This window comes from Falco peregrinus, chromosome 5 (genome assembly GCF_023634155.1).
Source record: "Falco peregrinus isolate bFalPer1 chromosome 5, bFalPer1.pri, whole genome shotgun sequence".
NCBI lineage: Eukaryota > Metazoa > Chordata > Aves > Falconiformes > Falconidae > Falco > Falco peregrinus.
The window spans coordinates 90,348,218-90,368,434 of record NC_073725.1 but is presented as its reverse complement, the minus strand read 5'-3'; the positions used below and the strand labels follow the sequence as shown (position 1 = coordinate 90,368,434).

At 44.2% G+C, this 20,217-nt stretch overlaps 1 protein-coding gene and 1 long non-coding RNA gene across 2 annotated transcripts; one reads left to right on the top strand and one right to left on the bottom strand.

The window, feature by feature from the left end:
- Positions 1-796: 796 nt before the first annotated feature.
- Positions 797-19,673, bottom strand: LOC106112243 (interleukin-9 receptor-like). The gene is made up of 9 exons (XM_027780823.2): positions 11,517-19,673; positions 10,025-10,115; positions 9,543-9,651; positions 8,004-8,197; positions 7,175-7,311; positions 6,670-6,844; positions 6,314-6,428; positions 5,246-5,330; positions 797-4,783 (listed from the first exon to the last, which is right to left on the bottom strand). The coding sequence occupies exons 2-9, from the start codon at positions 10,101-10,103 to the stop codon at positions 4,232-4,234; spliced, it is 1,446 nt and encodes a 481-aa protein (XP_027636624.2). The 5' UTR covers positions 10,104-10,115; positions 11,517-19,673; the 3' UTR covers positions 797-4,231.
- LOC129784423 (uncharacterized) lies at positions 6,721-8,830 on the top strand. Its single transcript, XR_008747139.1, has 2 exons — positions 6,721-6,851; positions 7,182-8,830. It is a non-coding gene; the product is annotated as an uncharacterized LOC129784423 (long non-coding RNA).
- Positions 19,674-20,217: the final 544 nt, after the last annotated feature.

Genomic DNA, 20,217 nt, shown 5'->3' with positions numbered 1-20,217 from the left:
AAGATAACTGGTATTAGGAATCAAAAAGCTGTATTACTTACGTGTTGGCACTGGTGCACCTACTCCTGTGGTATATTGAGCTGTGGGAACCACTGTGCAAGCTATTGAAAACCGTAATCTCGTTATAAAGATGGGTATCCACTTGTGCACACTGACACGAGGTGAGGCATGCTATTGATTTATGTGAAAGCGTTCCTAATTTTTTTTTCTCTAGTACTGTGAATCTCATTCTCAATTTATCTGTTGTCTGCTTTTGGATGTAAAAGTATGTTATGAAAAAGTCTTCACTAGGCTGTCCACATCAATGCCCTAATTCCTTTCTTCAACTAATGCTTTATTTAGACTTGCCTATGGCTTACAATTTTTTTCAGCATTTGGCAGACCGTGTTAGACAGAGATAATACAAAAGACAACTAACTCATTACTTGCATTGAGACAGCAATCACTGTTACTGCTATGCTCTGGCACTGCCTATACTAGGCTTCATGTGAATCAGCTTAGCTCAAAAAAACCACATTGTGTTGGGCCTGCAGTACCATATCAATATAAATATACTGCTTCTAGACGGAGGCAAATATCGCATAATACTGGGCTGTTGTGCATGCACATGATAATGTAGAGCTGATGCTATCACAGCAGTTTCTGCGCTGTGCTCCAATATGCACTGAAAATGGGAAGAATGTTGATCAAATCAATCTGTTCATCAGCCCTAAAATGGTAAGATTTGACACTGAGATTTGGGGTTTTCTCAATTAACTAGGGTCCTTGAGCATCAAAGAAGAAGCAATCCAAGTGCTGTAGTCCCGTGTTGCAATTTAATCCTTGGTTTACATGTTATTAAAAGCAAAGAAACAAAATCCCCTGTGCATTCATTTCCTTTCCTACCATAAAAAGAACATCCCCTCCTCTTTTCCAATTATGATCACCAGTACATAAATATCTATGTTGTCAAATATTATAGTTCTTGCTCTAGAACTGACAGTTTAAATCTCTGCAATTGATAAGCACCTCTGTCTACAGAATCGCTGTGCCTCTAACAGGAGCAGATCTGCAGATTAGATTAAATTAGCGAACATTAAACAGATTATTTATCATTTTTGGTGTCTTTACTGGTTAGATGAGCGAACATGTGGATAGGTCTGTGAAAGAGCATATGCTCTGCTGAGGGGTGCTGGGAGACTCAAGGGACTATGTATGTCTGGAAAGGCCTGTGGTGATAGACTTCTGCAGCACAGGATTTCATGACTCACAGGAGCACATCGATACAGGAAAGATGGAGTGATAGGGCTGTGGAGCTATCAACAACAGCTCACATTGGGTACTTCATAAGATGGTGCTGCTCTGAGTCTAACCAACATTCTCTGTCCTTTGTTTACACAATGATCAAATTTAACAAAAAGTAAACTAAAAAGAGCAAGCTTGTTTCTCTTGTCTGTGGAATGACTCTCCTCCTATCTGCATACTTAACCAGGAAAAGATTTACGGCTTTATTTGGCCATTGACTAATGGCAGTCTCAGGAAAAAAGATTGCTTTCACAGGCTAGGCTCCTGCACCTTTGAGCGGGAGTTTGCAGATCAATGATCTTAAGGCCCTGAAGCTCAGGGCTGCAGGGAGTGGTTCAGCATGCCAAGCACCACTATTTGACACCTGCGTTTCACTGTGAGGCATTAGAAGCCATACTGTGAAGACAAGTCACCCTAACTGAGAGGGCACAACAGGCTGAGTGCTGTGTCTTAATGTGACTTGTTTGCTGCTCTTTCAAAATGAGTTTGCATCAGTGCTGCAGTACTTATACTGTTAAGAAACATGCAGTCTGATCTTCTTGCCCCTCTTGAAATGAGCATGCAGATGACTAAACAGCAGAAGATGGAACAGAGATACAGCTTCTATCACTCATTACTGGTAACACAAATATTTCACCAGAGATATAGCTATTGGGTGGGCACTAACAGAACTATACTGGTGCTCACATGCTAGACACCATGGGATAAGCTCACCACGCTGATCCCCCTTGGCTTTATGAGCTGTAAAATATGTCTTCACTCAGGAGCCTTCTTATCCCTTTTTCTGTTGATGGTAGTAGCAGCAGTACTGGCTTAGTGCTTTAGTCTGCAAACTAGGGAGAGCATTTAGTTCTTCCGTCTCTTACTTCTGTGATGTTTTCAAACCAACTTTTACTAATGATTAATATAGTTAATGTTTTCTAAAGTTCTTTCCAAACCTCTCAGACACTAACTTCTGAAAAATGGAAGTTTACATTATTCCTCTGTTTTATTTATTTCTGAATAATCATAGTGTGTTAGTTCTTTTACTTTAGTCACTTCAAGGAAAAAAAAAAACAAAAATACACCACCAAAATCCAAGACCAAAACTAAACCAAAATCTTTGTCACAGAACATTTTCAACTCCTTAGTGGCTTACAAGTATTACTTAAATATCTTTTGAAATTGTTTCCTCTGGCAAAACTGAACAGAAATAAAAGAAAGGGGAAAATACTGACTACTTTGTTCTGGTTGCAGATGGTACACAGAGCATGAACTTAGTAGTCCCAGGAAACGAAAGGCTTCAAATGCTTGACCAGAGCCCACGTTATGCCTCCTTCCTAGATAGTAGTTCTCTGTCTTCCACTGGAAGGATCCATCCTAGAATGGTTTGAGTTGGAAGGGACCTTAAAGACCATCTCGTTCCAAGCCCCTGCCACGGGCAGGGACACCTTCCACCAGACCAGGTTGCTCCAAGCCCCATCCAGCCTGGCCTTGAACACTGCCAGGGATGGGGCATCCTGTGGATGGGCAACTGTGCCAGTGCCTCGCCACCCTCACAGTGAAGAGTTTCTTCCATCTAATCTAAATTTACCCTCTTCCAGTTTAAAGCCATTCCCCCTTGTCCTGTCCCTACATGTCCTTGTAAAAAGTCCCTCTCCAGCTTTCTTCTAAGACCCCTTTAGGTAGTGGAAGGCTGCTATAAGGTCTCCGCAGAGCCTTCTCCTCTCCAGGCTGAACAACTGCAACTCTCTCAGCCTGTCTTCATAGGAGAGGTGCTCCAGCCCTCTGATCATCTTCATGGTCTCCTCTTGACTTGCTCCAACAGGTCCGTGTTATTCTTATGCTGGGGGCCCAGAGCTGCAGGTAGGGTTTCACCAGAGCAGAGTAGAAGGGGAGGATCACCTCTCTCGACCTGCTGGTCACACTGCTTTTGATGCAGTCCTGGATACGGCTGGCTTTCTGGGCTGCAAGTACATACTGCTGGGTCACGTTGAGCTTCTCATCCACCAACACCCCCAAGTCCTTCTCCTCAGGGCTGCTCTCAATCCATTCTCAGCCCAGCCTGTATGTGTGCTTGAGATTGCCCTGACTCACATGCAGGACCTTGCACTTGGCCTTGTTGATCTTCATGAGGTTTGCACAGGCCCACCTCTCAAGCCTGTCAAGGTCCCTCTGGACAGCATCCCTTCCCTCCAGCATGTTGACTGCACCACACAGCTCAGTGCTGTCAGCAAACCTGCTCAGTCCCACTGCCTGTGTTGTCAACCAAGATATCAAACAGCACCAGTCCTGAGACCAACCCCTGGGTGATGCCACTTGTCACTGATCTCCACTTAGACATTGAGCCATTGACCACAGCCCTTTGAGTTTGACCAGCCAGCCAGTCCCCTTGTCCACTGAGCGGTCCATCTGTCAAATCCATGTCTTTCCAATTTAGAGACAAGAATGTTGTGCGAGATGGTGTCAAATATTTTGCACAAGTCCAGGCAGATGACATCAGTTGCTCTTCCTTTATCCACTAATGCTGTAACCCTGTTGTAGCAAGCCACCAAATTTTAAAATAAAGATGGCGTTTAAACTGTTGCTCAGTACATTGCAAACATTGTGGCTTCTGAGAGGCAGACAATTCCAGTAGCGCTTCCTGAAGAAAAACAGCAGGTCTGCTGCTGCAGCTAGGGGGTTGCTGGGTTTCTGCTGCTGCCAGGAAGTTGATTTAGGGAAGGGAATGGTCACGTGTCTCCTGAGGCTGCAGATGTTGCTGGAGTTGGGCCTTGCCATGCTTATAGGGGTAGTACTTGCAAGCTAGAGGAGTTGATCACAACCTTCTTTTGAAGTACAGAAATTGAGGATTTACCTAAAAATCATATATGTGTGTAATTGTCTGCACAGTTACCATTTAAGCCACTTGCGAAGACAGTGTTGGGAGGTGAGAGGACAGCAGAAGGATCTTTGTAGGCAGTATTCCTCAGGGAAGGTTACTCTGATCGTTCTGATGTTTGACAAGATTATTGCCATTGGAGAGCTTCAGTAGTTCAGCAGGAATCAGACCTCCTGTGGTATCATCGTCGCACAAGGTACAATAGTCACTGCTGCTGAAGGACACACTTGCTATCTCCGAAGGCTCCTGAAGCATAAGGAAGTCACCCTTGCCATGCGCTGGGTGAGAGGGGTAATTCCTTCCCATGCTAGGGTTCTCAAGGTTGGTTTTAATTATTTCAGAGATTTTCGGGCCAACTGTATCATCAGCATGGGTTTGTGCAAACAACAGTCCTAGCCTCATTTCTATCTCTTCTGCTTTTACATACCTGCTGGGGACATACTGCTGGCTTGGACCTGAAGCAAATGCAGAGTTTTCTTCTGCAGCAACCAGATTTGTGCTTTCCATAGGTTTCAAGGATATCTGGGAAATCTGTTCTTGGATGTTGAGATCAGAAACTCCATCTGCAGTCACTTTGTTTGAGTTGCTGGCCTCTTCTTTTCCAAGCTGGCTACAAGCCTCATTAGGTCCAACCCAGTCCTAGTGAAAGTATCAGTAAGTTCAGGGCATTTTGCTTAGAGTTGGAATTTTTTAAATAACTATTCTTTCCCTATGGCTTTGGCATGATAATCCAGAGGTTTCATGCAAATCTACTGGGCAAAGTAATAGGATAGAGAATCTAGTGGCTAATTTCACGGAATATACTGCAAGCTGCTTGTATAGCTTTGGCTTTGCAAAGACAGGGTGCACCTTCCAAGTTCAGCATGGATTGGGAGTGAGTCACTGGAGGGGTTTTGTTTTAAGGAAAGAGAAGCTGGACAGAAGCTCTGGTGGTGCAGCTAGTATGTGGAGGCAGGAAACTGACAAACTAAATTCCCAGGAAGACCAGAACCATGTGTCAGTAACTTTGCTCAGGAGCTAGAATGATTAATCCCAGGAAAAAAAAAAATCCTCCCCTCAAGAACTGAGGGTCATAAGAAAGAAATGAAACTTATTTCTTACCTTAAAATTCCCATTGTGCAAATTATAGAGCGGCTGAAAGAAAGCAGCTGGTGTGGGAATGTTAAAGCAGGACAGGCTTTTTGCCCTGAAGTGAGAAAACAACACTTAAAATAAATTAAAAACAAAACCTGACAATTTTTCCGTATTCTGTCTTGATGATATAGCACACTGATTAGATAAAAGCCCCACACTTATGTTAGAAAGATTGCAGAAGCCCATTTCATATGGTTTCTGACATCTTATGCAATTGTTTGTCTGCCTCCTGTGCATGCATTTAATGTTTCTAGCCTGAAGCAGAGTCTTCAAAGTTTCTGAGGAATGGTATGTGCCACAAACTCAGTACTAGTCTATTACTCATTATATGCACTGAGCTATTTATGCGCTTCTTTAGCAACTTATTTGATCTAAACCATTGTTTCTGGAGGTGTTTTAGAGAGTTCTAGTTTCATTACATTTAGACAGAGAAATTCTGCCAGACATCCTAGTCCCTTTACTAGGGTCTATCCTGTAAAAATATTTAATCATAGGGACATCATGTATTCTGTTTCTCCAAGAGCGACATGTATATGGGGCATAATAATGTATGTCAAGGCAGAAGAGAGTAAGAGGTTTTACCTTTGCTCTGCCAGCATAAAAAATTGCTGAGATGGGTGAACCAAGATTCTAGAGACACTTTTTTCCCCTGTATGTCACAAGTGGCTTAACACCGACATCAGTTTAACCATGTTTGCAGATTGCTGGTACATGCAATTTTAATTTATCTACATGAAACTTAAAAAAAAAAAATCCATGGGTTTAAATTTCTTTAACTGCAAAAGACCCTCAACCTTGAGCTTTAGCTAAGCTTGGGTGCCACAAAGACACTTTGGTTTCCTTAAGAATTGTGTAGTAGATCATTAACTATCATCAGCCAAGGAAACATGTCATGTCCCAAGATGTCAAAAGAGCTTTTGAAAATGATTGAGTCTGTGCAGCAGAAATAGGAAGCAAAAGGGATCTAAGGACATTTGATTTACCGTCTTCAGGGTGTGAAGATCAAGGCAAACTTACTGAACAACTGAAACATACCTTGAAGAAAACTTGCAGTTCCAAAATAAATAGAGTACAGTGCCAAAACTCAGAGGAATGAACAAGAACTGCATAGTTTTGGTATTTACATTCTTTTCAGACAGTTCTAGTACACCTAGGAAAAGAATCAGTACAAAAATAACAGATAGAAAGTCTGGAAGTCAGGATAGAATACCAAATAACCAAGCAATGCAAATGAAACAGGCTGCAAAAGACCTCAAGCAAAGTGATTTGGCTATGAAAGCTTGAATGAAGCTGGTTCTGATTTGAAAAGCTTCATTTTACCAGGTGTCTTCCTTTTTTTGGAACATGGACATGAAAAGACATGAATCAAGGTAAAACAACATTCTTTGTACCTGGTTTCTGAAACTCTGTTGTCTGGCTCCACTCGCTCCACTGACTATGGTATGAATCCTCATTTTCAGAAACTTTGCAGCGAACTCGTGCAACATAAACAATGCCACTGCGAAGCTCTGTGGCTTCAATTTCTATCTGTGGCAGTGAACTGGGTAGTGTCTTGTTCAATGCGACCTACAAAGTATTACAAAGAATTTCTGTTAACAAGGCTGGGCAAAGGGATGCTCTTTTAAATATTCTGGTTTTGTTTTCCCCCTTTACCAAATGCTCTTTTCTTGGATGCAAGAAGGGGGCATGCATGATGGTGGATGATTCCTGAACGCAGGGTTCAGGAGAAGAAGATATATTGATCTTCAGTATGGATGTTTTATATAAAATCTTTCCGCCTTGATGTGGGAAACCAGGCCAGCTTAAACAGTCAGCTGCCAGAAGGCCCCGAGCTGAGTGGCAAGGCCATTGCGCCCAAAAAGCAAGGCAGTATCAGTGTGCGCCTCATCCACTTGCCTCCCAGGACATGCTGTACTCCTTATACTGCAACTCATATTGAAGAATGTCAACGAGGTACCACGGCACACTCCACCATATCTGACACTTGCTGGCAGTGACATTCCTCTGGATGTTCAAAGGTGGATCAAGTTTTACTGCAAATAGAGAAGTAGATTTTTTCATTATATTTGGGACATGAACACCACAGAAGGAGATGCATAATACTAGACTCACTGAAGTCTTGGAAGATAAAGCTGGGTCTGAAGAGTGATACTAAGACCAGCAATATACCAAATTAGCTTACAGGGTAGGTCAGAATAGCTACAGAACTGAGATAAATTACTGGTAACTCCAATAGCCCCTGGGGATAGTCCTGCAAGCAAACAACTGTGGATGTCACATTCTCCTCTTCCAACATACTACTGATGTAGACAGGCTCTGAGATTTTGCATACTAGAGCATTTCTCTGAAGTACTAGGCCATGGGACATTGAATTAGATCCACACCTTTGATTTCATTTCTTAGAAAAAAACCCCACCCAACTATAAAGGCAATCCAATTGTACATTATCCATGGCACAAGAAAACATGATGCAGATGAGAAATAAGATTGAAAGATGCTCCAGAGTCAGCCCTCTCTGAAGTCCTGGGGAACTCAGAACAGAGAAACACTGGGACTACATCCTGACCGATTAAGTTCACATAGTGCACTCTCCAGGGATGACTAGTCTGGCTTGTTTACATTATTTTCACTTGCTGTCTTTGAGACACCCTTTGTTAGCTTATCAGACCTACCACAAAGCTGCTAGGCAGAGCCTCAGCTCACAGCTGCCCTGGTTCATACTTACTGTGCTTGCGGGGATTGTACTCTGGAAAGGTAATGTATGTGTGATTATGTCCAAAGAAGTTGCCTTGGAGGGAGACTCTATAACCATCTGTTTCCAAGATCTGGCTGGCTAAATGGATTGTGCAGTGGTACTGATTCTGCATGTTCTCTCTGGCAGTCAGTTTGCAGCTGGCGTTGTGGCCCTTTGACCAGAGGCTAGAAGAATAAAAGGGCTGAAAGTTTCTTTTAAGTCATATGATTAAGTGCTTTTCAGTTTATGAAAGATGGGTGGGAGCTTAGTGCAGCACCACATTCTGGAAGTGCATGAACCTCTTCAGTGCAGACCGCAGAGAAAGCAATGCTAAAGCTGGCTGGACAGCCGGGCTGAAGAGGGAGGAAGGAGACACCTTCATAACCTCACTCTGAGAGCACCAAGCCTCCCAGGTGCTGCACGCAGAGCCCAGTACCTGCCCCTGCGCCCTCTGAAAGGGGGCTCCTGCGTGTTGCTGCCAGGAAAGCAGCTGGTATAGGGGGGTAGGAGTGGGTGGACAGTTAAAGTGCACAGCACAAAGCTAACAAGTTGTACGTTAAAGCCTCTTTCGCTATGAACACACCAGTACCGATGGCAAAACATGTCAGAGGTCGGTTTGTTGCTTGCTTGTTGTTGTTGGTTTTTTTTTTTTAATATTCACAAGCTTCAGCACAGCGTAACAGGATGAATGACAGAAAACTTCATCTTGGGGAAATAGCTCCAAAGAACAGTCTTCTAATATTAAATTATCTAATGTAGCTGGTTGTTACCAAATTTTTCTTGGTGCATGTGACCCTGCAATAAACTGGGATACCACAGTTTATCAGCTTGGCGTTTTTTTATAGATATAAAATCCAGTATCATTAAGAGTTGGGCTATTTTTGACTTTACCTTACCAGAATGTATGAGGCATCTAATGTCAGCGTGGCTTTCCCTCCTCTAGTTATTGGTAGTCACGGCAATGTTATTACATAATCTAAACATATTCACCCCAAATTAGCACATCACAATGCCTGGTGATAGGATAATAAGCAAACTATTCACCTCGTTCCTTCTGCTAGAGGAAAAATTATTCACATAATATTCTAAGACTGTTATTAAAGCTTATAACTCACTGGACTTTCAAAATCCTTTTGTGTATATATATTAAGTCATTTAGATTAAACCACTAGGGGTTAAATTTCTAGGCAACAAGAAGCTATTAGAAACTGATGAGGCAGCTTCATGTAGGGTGGGCTCTGGCAGTGCGCAGGTGGTGGGGAGCGGAGGCTGGGACTCGGCAATGCGGGGCCAGGGACCTGCCACACCGGACCCCGGCAGCACCTGCTGGGCTGTGGGCCCACAGCAGGCGAGAGGGAGCAGCTTCCAGGGCAGCCCAGGTACGGGGTGATGGGGCAGCAGAGCTAGCCGTGCCACAGGTGCCCTGCTGGGGGGGGCACGAAGCCCACGGCCGGGCCCCATCTGCTCCAGTGCTGTCCTGCCTGTGCCAGCGCCGGGGCTGCCACGGACGGCTCGGTGTGCGGCTCTTACTTGGTGAAGTGCAGGTGGAAAGGTCCATTGCCCGCAGGTTCCGACGTTGCCCACATGCAGCTCACGGTAGTCACATAGTTATTCAGGCAGCTCAAGCTGCCAGGGAGCTCTGCAGAGGAAGGAGACAGAGCTGCAGTCGGGTGTCACCTGTGGAGGCCTTGCTCGGTACTTCCTCTAGCAACACCTCATCTGTCCTTCCTCAAAATGTTCTTCCTCTCTTGTACCACACTTCACTGCACGAGATGAGTCTAAGACCTGAGGGCAGGAACCTTGGGCAGTGGCTACATGTTTCTGCTGCCCAGCTTGACCAGTATGTGCTCAGCTCCACAGGCCTGGCATTGCCAGCCAGCTGTACTGGTCCCCAGGACCTGGGAAAGGGCAGTCGCAAGATCTTGCGCTGCATACTTCAGGGGCTGTGGATGAAAAACAAGCACATGCACGTGCCTCTTCCCACAGTGGACCTGTTCCAGATCTCCTCTTACCTCTCTCTCCTCCTCCACCAAAGAGCAGCACAGCAGTAACGCACAGCTGGAGGCCCAGCTGCCACACATCTCCTCCCATCCCAGGCAGTATCTAAAATAGAACAAGTGTTAGAAGCAGTTTTGTTCGTATTTGTACCAGCAGGTTGAAGCTTTAGCTACATGCTTCTGCCAGCTCTGACACAAGCTGACCCTGACTGTCAGATGGGGCACCAATTCCGCTATACTGTTTCTTCTATAGGAGCTGCTCTCATGGCAGTAAGTAGTACTTCGCATAGGAACCCAAAGCACCAGCTGCCTGAAAGGAAATCTTTCATTCCAGCCATTTGATCAGGGGTGTGGGAGCATTCCATCTTTCCTTCCTTCTTGCACTTTTAGGCATATGGTTTATGTCAATTTAAGAGCAGCAGAGAGCCACAGTCGGTTGGAACGTTCATGTTTCCCTGTATCCTCTTTCTGACAGTAACCAAAACCAGATGCTTAGAGAAAACCATAGCAACAGAGGAAGCATAGATGTTTTTCCCTGAGAACACTTTCAGCCTCCAGACGTTTGTAGCTCAGGGGCCTCCTGGACCAGACATAATTTCTGCAGATTGAAGGCTTCTATAGATTTTTCTCTCATGAGCTTGACCATCAGCAGTAGTCATCTGCTGAAAGCCACCTACACCACAAACACTGCTGCCTGCCTTCAACGAAGTGGGGTTTTTTTGTTTGGTTTTTGGGGGGTTTTTTTTGAGTAACTGGTCTGCTGCACCTTCCCTTTCTCTTCACTAGAGGAACACGTGCTTGACTCACCGGTGTCACAAAACTTTCGAGGGAACCTTTCCTTCAAGCCACTTGGAGTTGTCCTGAACTAGTGTGAAAAGGTTCCAGTTCAGGAGCAAAAGCTGGGATAGAAATGGGTGTTCTACCCTACACATTTTTTGTTTTAGAAATTCACCCATTTCATATCTGAACAAAACTAAGACCTGTCATATTTTTCCCTCTCTCAAACACACACACACACACACACACGAGAAGCTACAATTCCAGGCAGATAACCAAGTTGCTTATCTGCAGTGTGGGAATCTTGGGATCATTTTTCCTTCCCCTAAGTACTTCCTTGCCATAAAAGAAAACTCCCAAAGGCAGAAGCAGAAGGAACAGCTGATATACTCCTGGTCAAAGCCCTCACCAGGTATGTAGAATACTTAGGGCCACTTAGGTTCATTACCCCAACTTACTGAAGGGTTGTATAAGGATATTTGAAGTGTATCCTTTGCAATACAGAATGTTATCTCTCTACAAGGTTATGCTGGACTCTCTTTTTATTCAGAAATTCCATTCTGTGAATTCTTTCCTGATTAAGTTTTCATTTAAGATGGTACTTTTTACGACAAAGTTTCTGATTTCATGATTTTCCAGCAAAGTTTAATATGAAGAATCCTGACCTGATCTACTCAGGGATAGATGGTGTTTTTTTAAGATGCTTCCAGTTTGCAATATTTACTGTTACCTTAATGCAGCAAACAAGCCCAGCACCTCCGCAGGTAGTGTGCTGCTTTAAGGAGCCCACGACTCAGCCTGGAACCCAGAAAACACGGAATAAGTTTGTAGGCAGAGACTGCTAATAAGTACAGACTAAAACAGTCACTTGCAAATTAAAAAAATATTGGAGCAAAAGTGTTTGTGCTGCTTGCCCAGCATGGACACTGAACTGAGCTCTAGGGCTGGGGTAACGAGAAGCTGTGAGAAATGTTCTGTCTTGAAGGAGCTTGGCTTAGTTATTGCAAAAAGAAAAAACCCCTGGCAAATTTTGGTTGTTACAAGCTCTCTTTCAGAAGCTGGGGAAAAGGGAGAGAGAAGCGTCAGGATAGAAAACCCAACAAGTATGGCATTAGCACAGGGCCGAATGGGTACAGCCTGGCTATAGAATAAGGTCGTGGTTTCTACCCAACAAAGGGTCTGAAGCAGTTTTGAATAAGAGCAAGTGAGAAAGAGCCTACACTTAGCAAGGGTTGTGGTATTTCAATCATTAGGATTGTCTTCCTGAAGGGATTTAAGCAATCTGGTGGCTACAGCAGCAGGAGCTGGACTCCATGACCAAGAGTATTCTTCCAGTCCCAGATTTCACAAAGGTGGACAGCAGCATCCACGTATCAACCTCTTTCCTGTAATTATGCCTGCTTGTGGTGTCCCTTTTCTGAATTAAATAGTAAAATAATTACAGCATTTCAGAAACTGATCAAGAGAAAAGGAATCTTTCTGGCTTCCACTTCACCACCTCTTCATCTATGGGTTTTGGTAAATATCCTGTTTTGCTGCAGACCTTCAGAGCAGGGGTTGTCAAGAGGAAGTGTCACCATTAGCTGATTTTAGCTGAGAGAGGCTGGGAGGCATGAAGTCTCTCCTCTGCTTATCATTCTAATCAGGGTTGCATATGATCCCTGTGACAGATACAGTAAGGCTGACTAAATATGAAATAGAGTGAGCTGCCTTAAGTAGAATGATACATGTGCCCACAAAAACTTGTTCAGTCACACAAACAAACATAGGTCAAGATAACTAAACCACGCTACAACATTTCCAGGTAATTGCTACTAGTTTGATAACACACCCACCCCAAGTTCTTTGTTCAGTTCTGCAATGTTTTAAACGTGTCAGACATTTCCTGGCTTTCCAGCTCACCTGGAAACAAATGCAGCATGTTTAAAAGCAAATCTTTGTGTTAGAAGCCTTGAACATTAGTCACAAGTAGATCATAGAACACTACATTCCAAAAGGCTTACCAGAAAATGGTTTGGGGAAATAGCGCATAACCAGCTGAACAAGATTCTGCAGTACATTAATGCAATTAAAGGAGCTAACACAGGACTGTGGATACATATCAATTAAAATAAATGTTATTGCAGCTACATGTAGCATTTGTAACACCATTATTAGTTCATTCCTTCTGTTGCGTTCCACACTTTAAACAAAAAGTTGCTGAAAAGATGAAAATGGTTCTGAAAAGGGCTATAAGAATTATTTAATCCTGGATAAGTTTCCTCAGAAATGAACAATTAAAGACAACTAAATATCTTTGATTAACCAAAGGAAAGGCTAAGTAGTAATTTCAAACCACTTGTGATGTATCTTACATGGGAAGAAGATTACAGGTAAAAATATTTTATTTTTTCTTCTTCTTCTTCTTTTCTAAATCTACCAGAAAAAGATAGAAAGAATCCAGTAGTTGGACACTGAAGGTAGATGCAGTTAGACAGAAACAAAGTGCAGAATCTGTACAAAGGGGAACTACCTTTATTTCTGGAACCTCTCGCCTAAACATGATCCAAGACATGTAGTACATAAATCTTGGTAAGGTATCTAAAAAACCAAAACCCCCAATTCTTAGCTCTGATGGCACTCCAGTGCTAGCTGCAACAGCACTATCACAGCAGCTGGGGGACTGGAAGACAAATCTACTTCCTAGCCAGCCTGCTTGATGCTTTTTTTTTTTTTTTTTTTTTTTGTACTAATGTCCAGTTTCTGCAACAGTGCTGAGTTGTGGGTGAAGGCAGAAAAGCCCTGTGAAAACTGTAGATGTGGGAGGTGTCAGAGGAAGTGAGAAGAGCCACCTTCACTCTACAGGAAAGAAAGGGACCAAATGTCGGAGCGAAAGCCCCGAAAAGTTATACCAGGCATGCTGCTGCCAGTCCAGGCGTTGGCTTAGCACTGAAAGCTGACCGGTGACCTCAGGTTCCCAAGCTGTCTCAAGCTGGTTGCAATGGTGTTTCCATCCTCTCTGTACATTTCCAGCGCAGAGCTCTTCTGCTCGAGGAAATGGGGCCTTGCAGCCACACCTTTCCCCTCCCCTCCTGTGGTTCCATCAGCTCCCTCCATTTCCCAAGAGTAATTTCAAGTCATTTTAACCAGAATTTATACAACACATTTTCTAAATGCTCTCAACTGCTGATCAACAGAAAGACAGGTGATTGCAGATTTCTGGTAATACAAATGGGTATAGCAATAGCAGTCATTCAAAGTTCTGGCTAACCCCAGACGACCTTTGCTTTTAAGAATTTCTAGGGTAAAATGAATTATTTTATATATATCCCCCTGAAAGGGGAAGTAATACAAGAAGGTGACAGCACAGTCTCAGCATGTGGGTAGCCTAGATATCATCTGGGTTTTAGCAAAGCAGAGCTTTGTGGAGACTTGGAGCGAGATTAAGGTAGCTCAAGAGAATTGCAGGCAGCACCTTCGGTGTGTAAGTAGTATGGAGGAAGGTTAGGAGGAGCTGATTTGGTGAGTGGGAGGTGGAAGCTGGCTTCATAGAAAGAGTTGACGTCTTGATAGGGAAGTGAGAGATGACAAGAGGACAAGGAGAGGCTGTCAGTGACTTTGAAAGTGGGGACAAGAAGCTTATATTTGATGTGACAAAGAAGAGAAAGAAGAATTATGCAGAGAAATTTAATGGGATCAAAGTGACAGACACAAAAAAGGACCTTTGCATCTCCAACATTTGGATGACTACAAGTAAGACAAGATCAGCTTTACAAAGGCCTGATAAAACATGAAACTGAAGTGTCATACTAGAGCATGAGCAGGGATTTTCACGTGTGCGAAAATTCTTCAACATGCCCGAGTACCCTTTGATACATGTAGTGATACTAAATGCCAGCCCACAGCAGCCAGCCAGGACTCCTAGGTTCTATCCCACCTCTGCCATCAGCTTTTATATAGATTGTTTCATCAGTGCAGTTTTTCTTGTTGCAGCTCGCTTGTGAGGTCTGCTATGCCCACCTAAAATTCTCAGAGGAAGTCAGAAGCTTCAGGTTTTGATTTGGCAGTGTCTCTGAGCTGTTCCAAAACGTGCTCTGCTTGCTCTCCCTCTCACAGCAAGATGCAATTAGTGGTGCACAGTGGGAGCAGGCACAGCAGACACAGACCCTCAGACACTCTGTTCCCATTCCCGACATCTTAACAATTAGTCATAAGTGACCTGCTCTCCCTTGGCCATAATTCCTTCCTTTGCTTAAATCTCTCCCAGAGGCAGCACCAACAGGCTCTAAAGAAAGGCAGGACACTGACTCACACCTGTGAAGTCCAACATGATGGGACAATAGTGTGTCTGTACCAACATGCACATCCCTCTGTCTGTTAAGGTTAGCCCCAAGTGCACATACTCCAGAGTGATCCATTGTGCACTAAGTGTGATTGTTTGTCAAGGACACTCCTTCAGCCATCCTTGCCTACAAGAAAATATTTTGTAGGTTCTTTAAGAACAATTAATAAAAGACTATCTACCTCTGGAATACCTAGGCCCCTAAGCACGTCTGACAAAGCATGTCAAGTGCACATGGTAGACTCACATGATCAGCATGTGAACGGCTGGAGAATAAGGAAAAAGTACCAAGATTCCCTTATCTGAACAGATTATCAGAGAGAAGCCCATGTAACCAGTCTTTTTCTCCGTTCATCTTTGGGGAGCCATTTTTCCACAATCTGATGCTCATGAACTGCTACGTACTTTTGCATTTGACAGACTTGGGATCCCAGAGGCTGAAAAAAAACTGCTACAAAGGATGACTAAAGCAACAAAGTGATATTCATACAGACACACACACATAAAATATATGTACATACATGTATTTACATGCGTTAAAAAAGCATATTTTTGTCTGCACAGTCCCAAACACTGGGATCTATTTCAGTCAGATTCATTTACACTGATCTCTCTCAGTCAAAGAGGAGCACATGAAAATCATTTGTTCAAGATGGTGCTTCCTTCTAGCGCAATCTGTACCAGAATGAATGTAACAGTGTGGGTTTGTGCTCAGCAGACTAGCAGGACAAAAGCGCAAAGACCCTTCTGGTGATTTTATTGCTCTAGGTTCCTAGCACAAGAAACAATATAGAATTCCACATCTAGGTAAAGAAATTATTTTTCAATATCTTAGCTCAGTAGATTTATCCTATCATTATTTACTGTGACGCATAGCACAGAAATATGTTAAACTGTCTTACCAGCTCAAAGGAAACTTCACTTTATGCACTGCTTCTATCCCTTGATAGTTAGGTTGTGTGGTTTGATGATCAGGCAGTAGCAGCAGCAGCATAATAAAGCAGAGCTTACTGTGCCCGATTTTAAAGATAATCTCAAGAACCAATGAAAAACTGTTCAGATCATCAGATTGAGTTCAAGTAGCTGCATCTGCAATTACTCATGAGTGATGGAGAAACGGAGGAATTTCTGTTAAAGAGTTAACACTTTAAAAGCCAAGTAATTTGCTGAATATGAAAGTACCTTCTTGCAACATTTATATAAAAAAGGCAAACAGAAGAGCTCCCTAAGTGACTTAAAGCCATCTCCTAGCCCTATCTGGATGTGAGGAGAGACTGATTCCACCCACGGCCTCTCCCAGCTGTGCTCAGACACCCGAGGCATCCCTGAGCTGCCCTGTCCTGTACTTCCTCCACGGGCTGCTGCTGCACCGTGCTCAAAGGGGAGCTCTGGAAGCAGAGGCAAACAAGCCCCACAGTGCTTCCATGCCCAAATCCTGGAGTGTGTAAGGCACAGATCTTTCCATACCCAGCTCCAACACTGCAGGGGTAGTGTTACCATCAGGGTCCATCAAGTCAGTCACACGCACAGGTCTAGTGGCAGAGAACGGGAGAGAGGCAGGCAAAGCACAGGCTGAACAACAGTCCACCAGCATCAGCTTTAGGGCCAAAAGACAGGAAGACAGGGCCCATGCAGGAATGAAGACAGACATTTCCAAACTGGTACTACAGACTGAGATACGCTGCTTCTCCCAACACCTCCTTTTGGGCCTTCCCCATCCAGTAAGACTTCTCCCAACTCCCACGAGGCCTCAGTTACCTGTCTAAATGGGTATGACACATAACTTATGGTTACCACAATCCTGGACAGGAGCAGAAACAGAAAGCTCCTAAAATGCAGGCAGCCTTCAGAGTATCATGTAAGTAATACTTGCTGCCTCAGAGCTGTCCAGATGCCTGAGCTGCCTGCTGCAGGAGCAAACATCTAGTCTCATGTAGAGACAAATTATACCCCTGCACCTTCCCAGCCTACTGCCACAGGCCACCATAAAGATGCCACGGCCATGTAAGACCCACAGCTTTTACCATGTTCTGCCTACAGGGCAGACAGGAAAAAAAAATTCAGTAAAAGAGTTCAGCAGCAGTTTTGCTCAAATGGCAAAGCACAAACTTCTTTTCCCAGTTTCCTTTCATATGACTGTTCCAAAATACAGAGCAGTATGCCAGACAAGAACATCACAGCTGTCTGCAAGTTGCCTTTTTTCATGCTTCCCCCCTACCCCAAGTGCCACTCAGCCCAAAGGCCATTAACAGAACTTCTGCTCTCCAAAGGCCACCAGATCCTTCTTTCATGTTTTCTAGGAACCATAGAACCCGTTCACACCTGTCCGGCAATTAGCTTCCATGAGGTGAACATTGTTTCTCAACAGATGATTTGCTTTAAGTTGCATCTACCTTAAGTTTTTGTTTGCTTGTTTTGTTTTTTGGGTTTTGGTTGGTTGGTTGGGGTGATTTGTTTTTTCCCCCAAAGTGCTCCATTTGGATAGACACCCGCTGTTTGTCTACTGTCAACCCTGGACTGAATGCATATGCTTTACTATCTCCTCTGGCTATGGCTCACTACAGAGGCGAACACAGTAAGGGACAGAAGCATCCCATTACAGTAGAAGCTACTGGGACATGCAGCACTTGCTGTGTTTGTGCTGCATTCCTTGGCTTGTACAATGATGCACATTTTTGAGCCTATATAGACTCAGACTCATATAGACTGGGATTTCTGTGTCTACCTGCTTCAGTGCTTGGCTAGTGAACACATTGTTAGTCCATCAGAGTGGATGATCTGTGCTATAATCCAAGACCACTTCTGTATTCCAACCATGCTGTCACTCAAGAATCTGTGAGATCTGACCTCCCTCCTGTCCTCTGCTCATCAAGTCCCCCAGTAAAAGGACACCGTTCTGGTCACTGCAACACCTTAAGTCCACTATCATGTCCCTGACTGTTGTGAATACTGCACAAAGCACAGCAGACCACAGCCATCTAAAGCCTTTGTCCACATGGGTGGTGCTGCTGGCATCTTCTTACTACCTCATTCCACTGCTCAGTGCATGACTAACCTCACCTTGGCAAGGTGGCTAAAGCCACCGCTCCTGCTGTGTGCTCAGGTAACCAGGCGATCTAAGCAGACTCCTCCGCAGTAAAGGGCTTAAGCAGCATATTGCAAACTCTTCTTTTAAGCAGGCTGCTTGGCCAAGCACTTAAACATCAAATGCCTTTAACACGCTCATGATCATAAACAACGCAATCACAACTCCTTCCTGTGCTTCACGTGGCTATTCAGGAATCTGCCGTGGTGGGCTACTGTGAGTAAGGCCTTTAGAGACGGCTTGTTTGAAAGCTGCAGAGGCCTCCCAAAAACTGACAAAATACGACTTGCAATACTACCAACAGCCCTAGCATTCCTGGGGAAACACAGTTTTTCTAAATTAGATATTGCTAGGTCAGGGACATTTGCAGTTTGCTCCTGGGAGCCACAGAAAAAAAGCCCACCTCAAACCCCTCCACATTCACAGTATCAACAACTCATTGGCCAGAAGCTTAATGGTTACGGCTTACTTCAAAGGGAACAGTTGCCCTTATTTTAATATCCTTACAGCACATATCAAAGCGAGCTCTTCTCTGCCCGTGAAGTCTGCCTCCGATGGTGACCGGAGGCAGCTTCTAGCCCAGAGTAGCACCAAACCACCACCTACCAGCTGCGCAGCGAGGTAGTGTTGCAGTAACAGGAACAGCTCCTCCTGGGAGGAGCAGTCCTGGGGCCAACCATGCTAACAGAAACGAGGAGTGCACAGAACCGAGATGCAAAGGCCCTAGAAAGAGAGGCAGGTTTTCCCTCCTCCCTTAAGCAGCCTGGGGCCAGTTACCACAATGTTGTTTCTGAAGCGCAAATAGCTGCAAGCTGAAGCTGCAGAAGACTCTGCTACAAACTACCAGTGATGCTTTTGCCCAGTGCACACTTGTAGACATGAGCACGATGCAATCAGCCCTTGTTAGACAGTGCGGGGCAGGCTCAGCTCATAGGGAAGGGAGTGGAGCCGGCCCGATCCTCTGCTCCCTCGGGGAGGGCATGCAGGGTACTTGCGACACAGAAGGAAGGATGCATAACCACGCTAAGACAACACCCTCCATGACTTATCACAGAAGATGGCAAGAAAAATTAAAAAAAAGGAAGGAACCAAAAAGCTGGTATCTTGGAGCAGTGCCTAGGAAGCCTCTGAGCTAGGGGTATACTGAAGGAGTAATAACAACATGGACAAAGCTAAGCCCTGTAGGTTCAAAACCAATGCAGCAGAGACCACGGCTGTTCTAACAATCAAACCAGGGGTGTGGATGCACAAAAAACCTCCCCAGCACTCACCTGTGAGAGAAGCAGCCTCTCTTCATTACAGTGCTCCCTCGTTTAGGGAGCTGTGGGGTTGGCTAAAGTCTTGGGCAAGAGATGGGGGAGAGGGAAGAGAGTTTTTTGGTATCACAGCAACAACAGATTGTTACTGCACTGGAAACATACATCATTCACCAAAAGGTTCTCTCAGTATAAGATCTTCTGGAGCCAAGCAGCCCATGGGTTAATAGCACTGTGCCTACATAAGATGTAGGTCTTCACCTTCAATATCAGCATTACAGTAACTTTTAAAGACAATTATCCTAAACAGAGATGTCAGAGGGAAACATATTCACAGTTACAGTGCAAATAGCAGTTTCATGGTTGGCTTTATTGGCTAGCAGAAACCACTCAAAATTTGTGCTACTGACCTGTTAACTGCAGCAGACCAGGTCCAAGGCAGAAGATGGAGTTGCAGGCACATCCAGGTAGCAACAACATTTTTGAAATTCCTGCATGTTCTAAAAGTCGCTCAATGTTTCAGTGAAAGTGCTTGGAAAATGCTGGAAAAGATGCTAATTCAGTAGAAAGCCCTAGTAGCAAGAGTTTGCCTGAAATTATATGTGTTTTGAAGACTTTTCACTTCCAGACTCCACCTGCAAAGGCAAAGTCTTTCTGAAACCCGAGTTGTTTGGTCTCTTGGATGCACAGTCCTGTGATGATTATAGGAGAAATTGGTTTTGATCATACCCCATGGACAGGGCTAGGACTCTACAAAATTAACAAACTG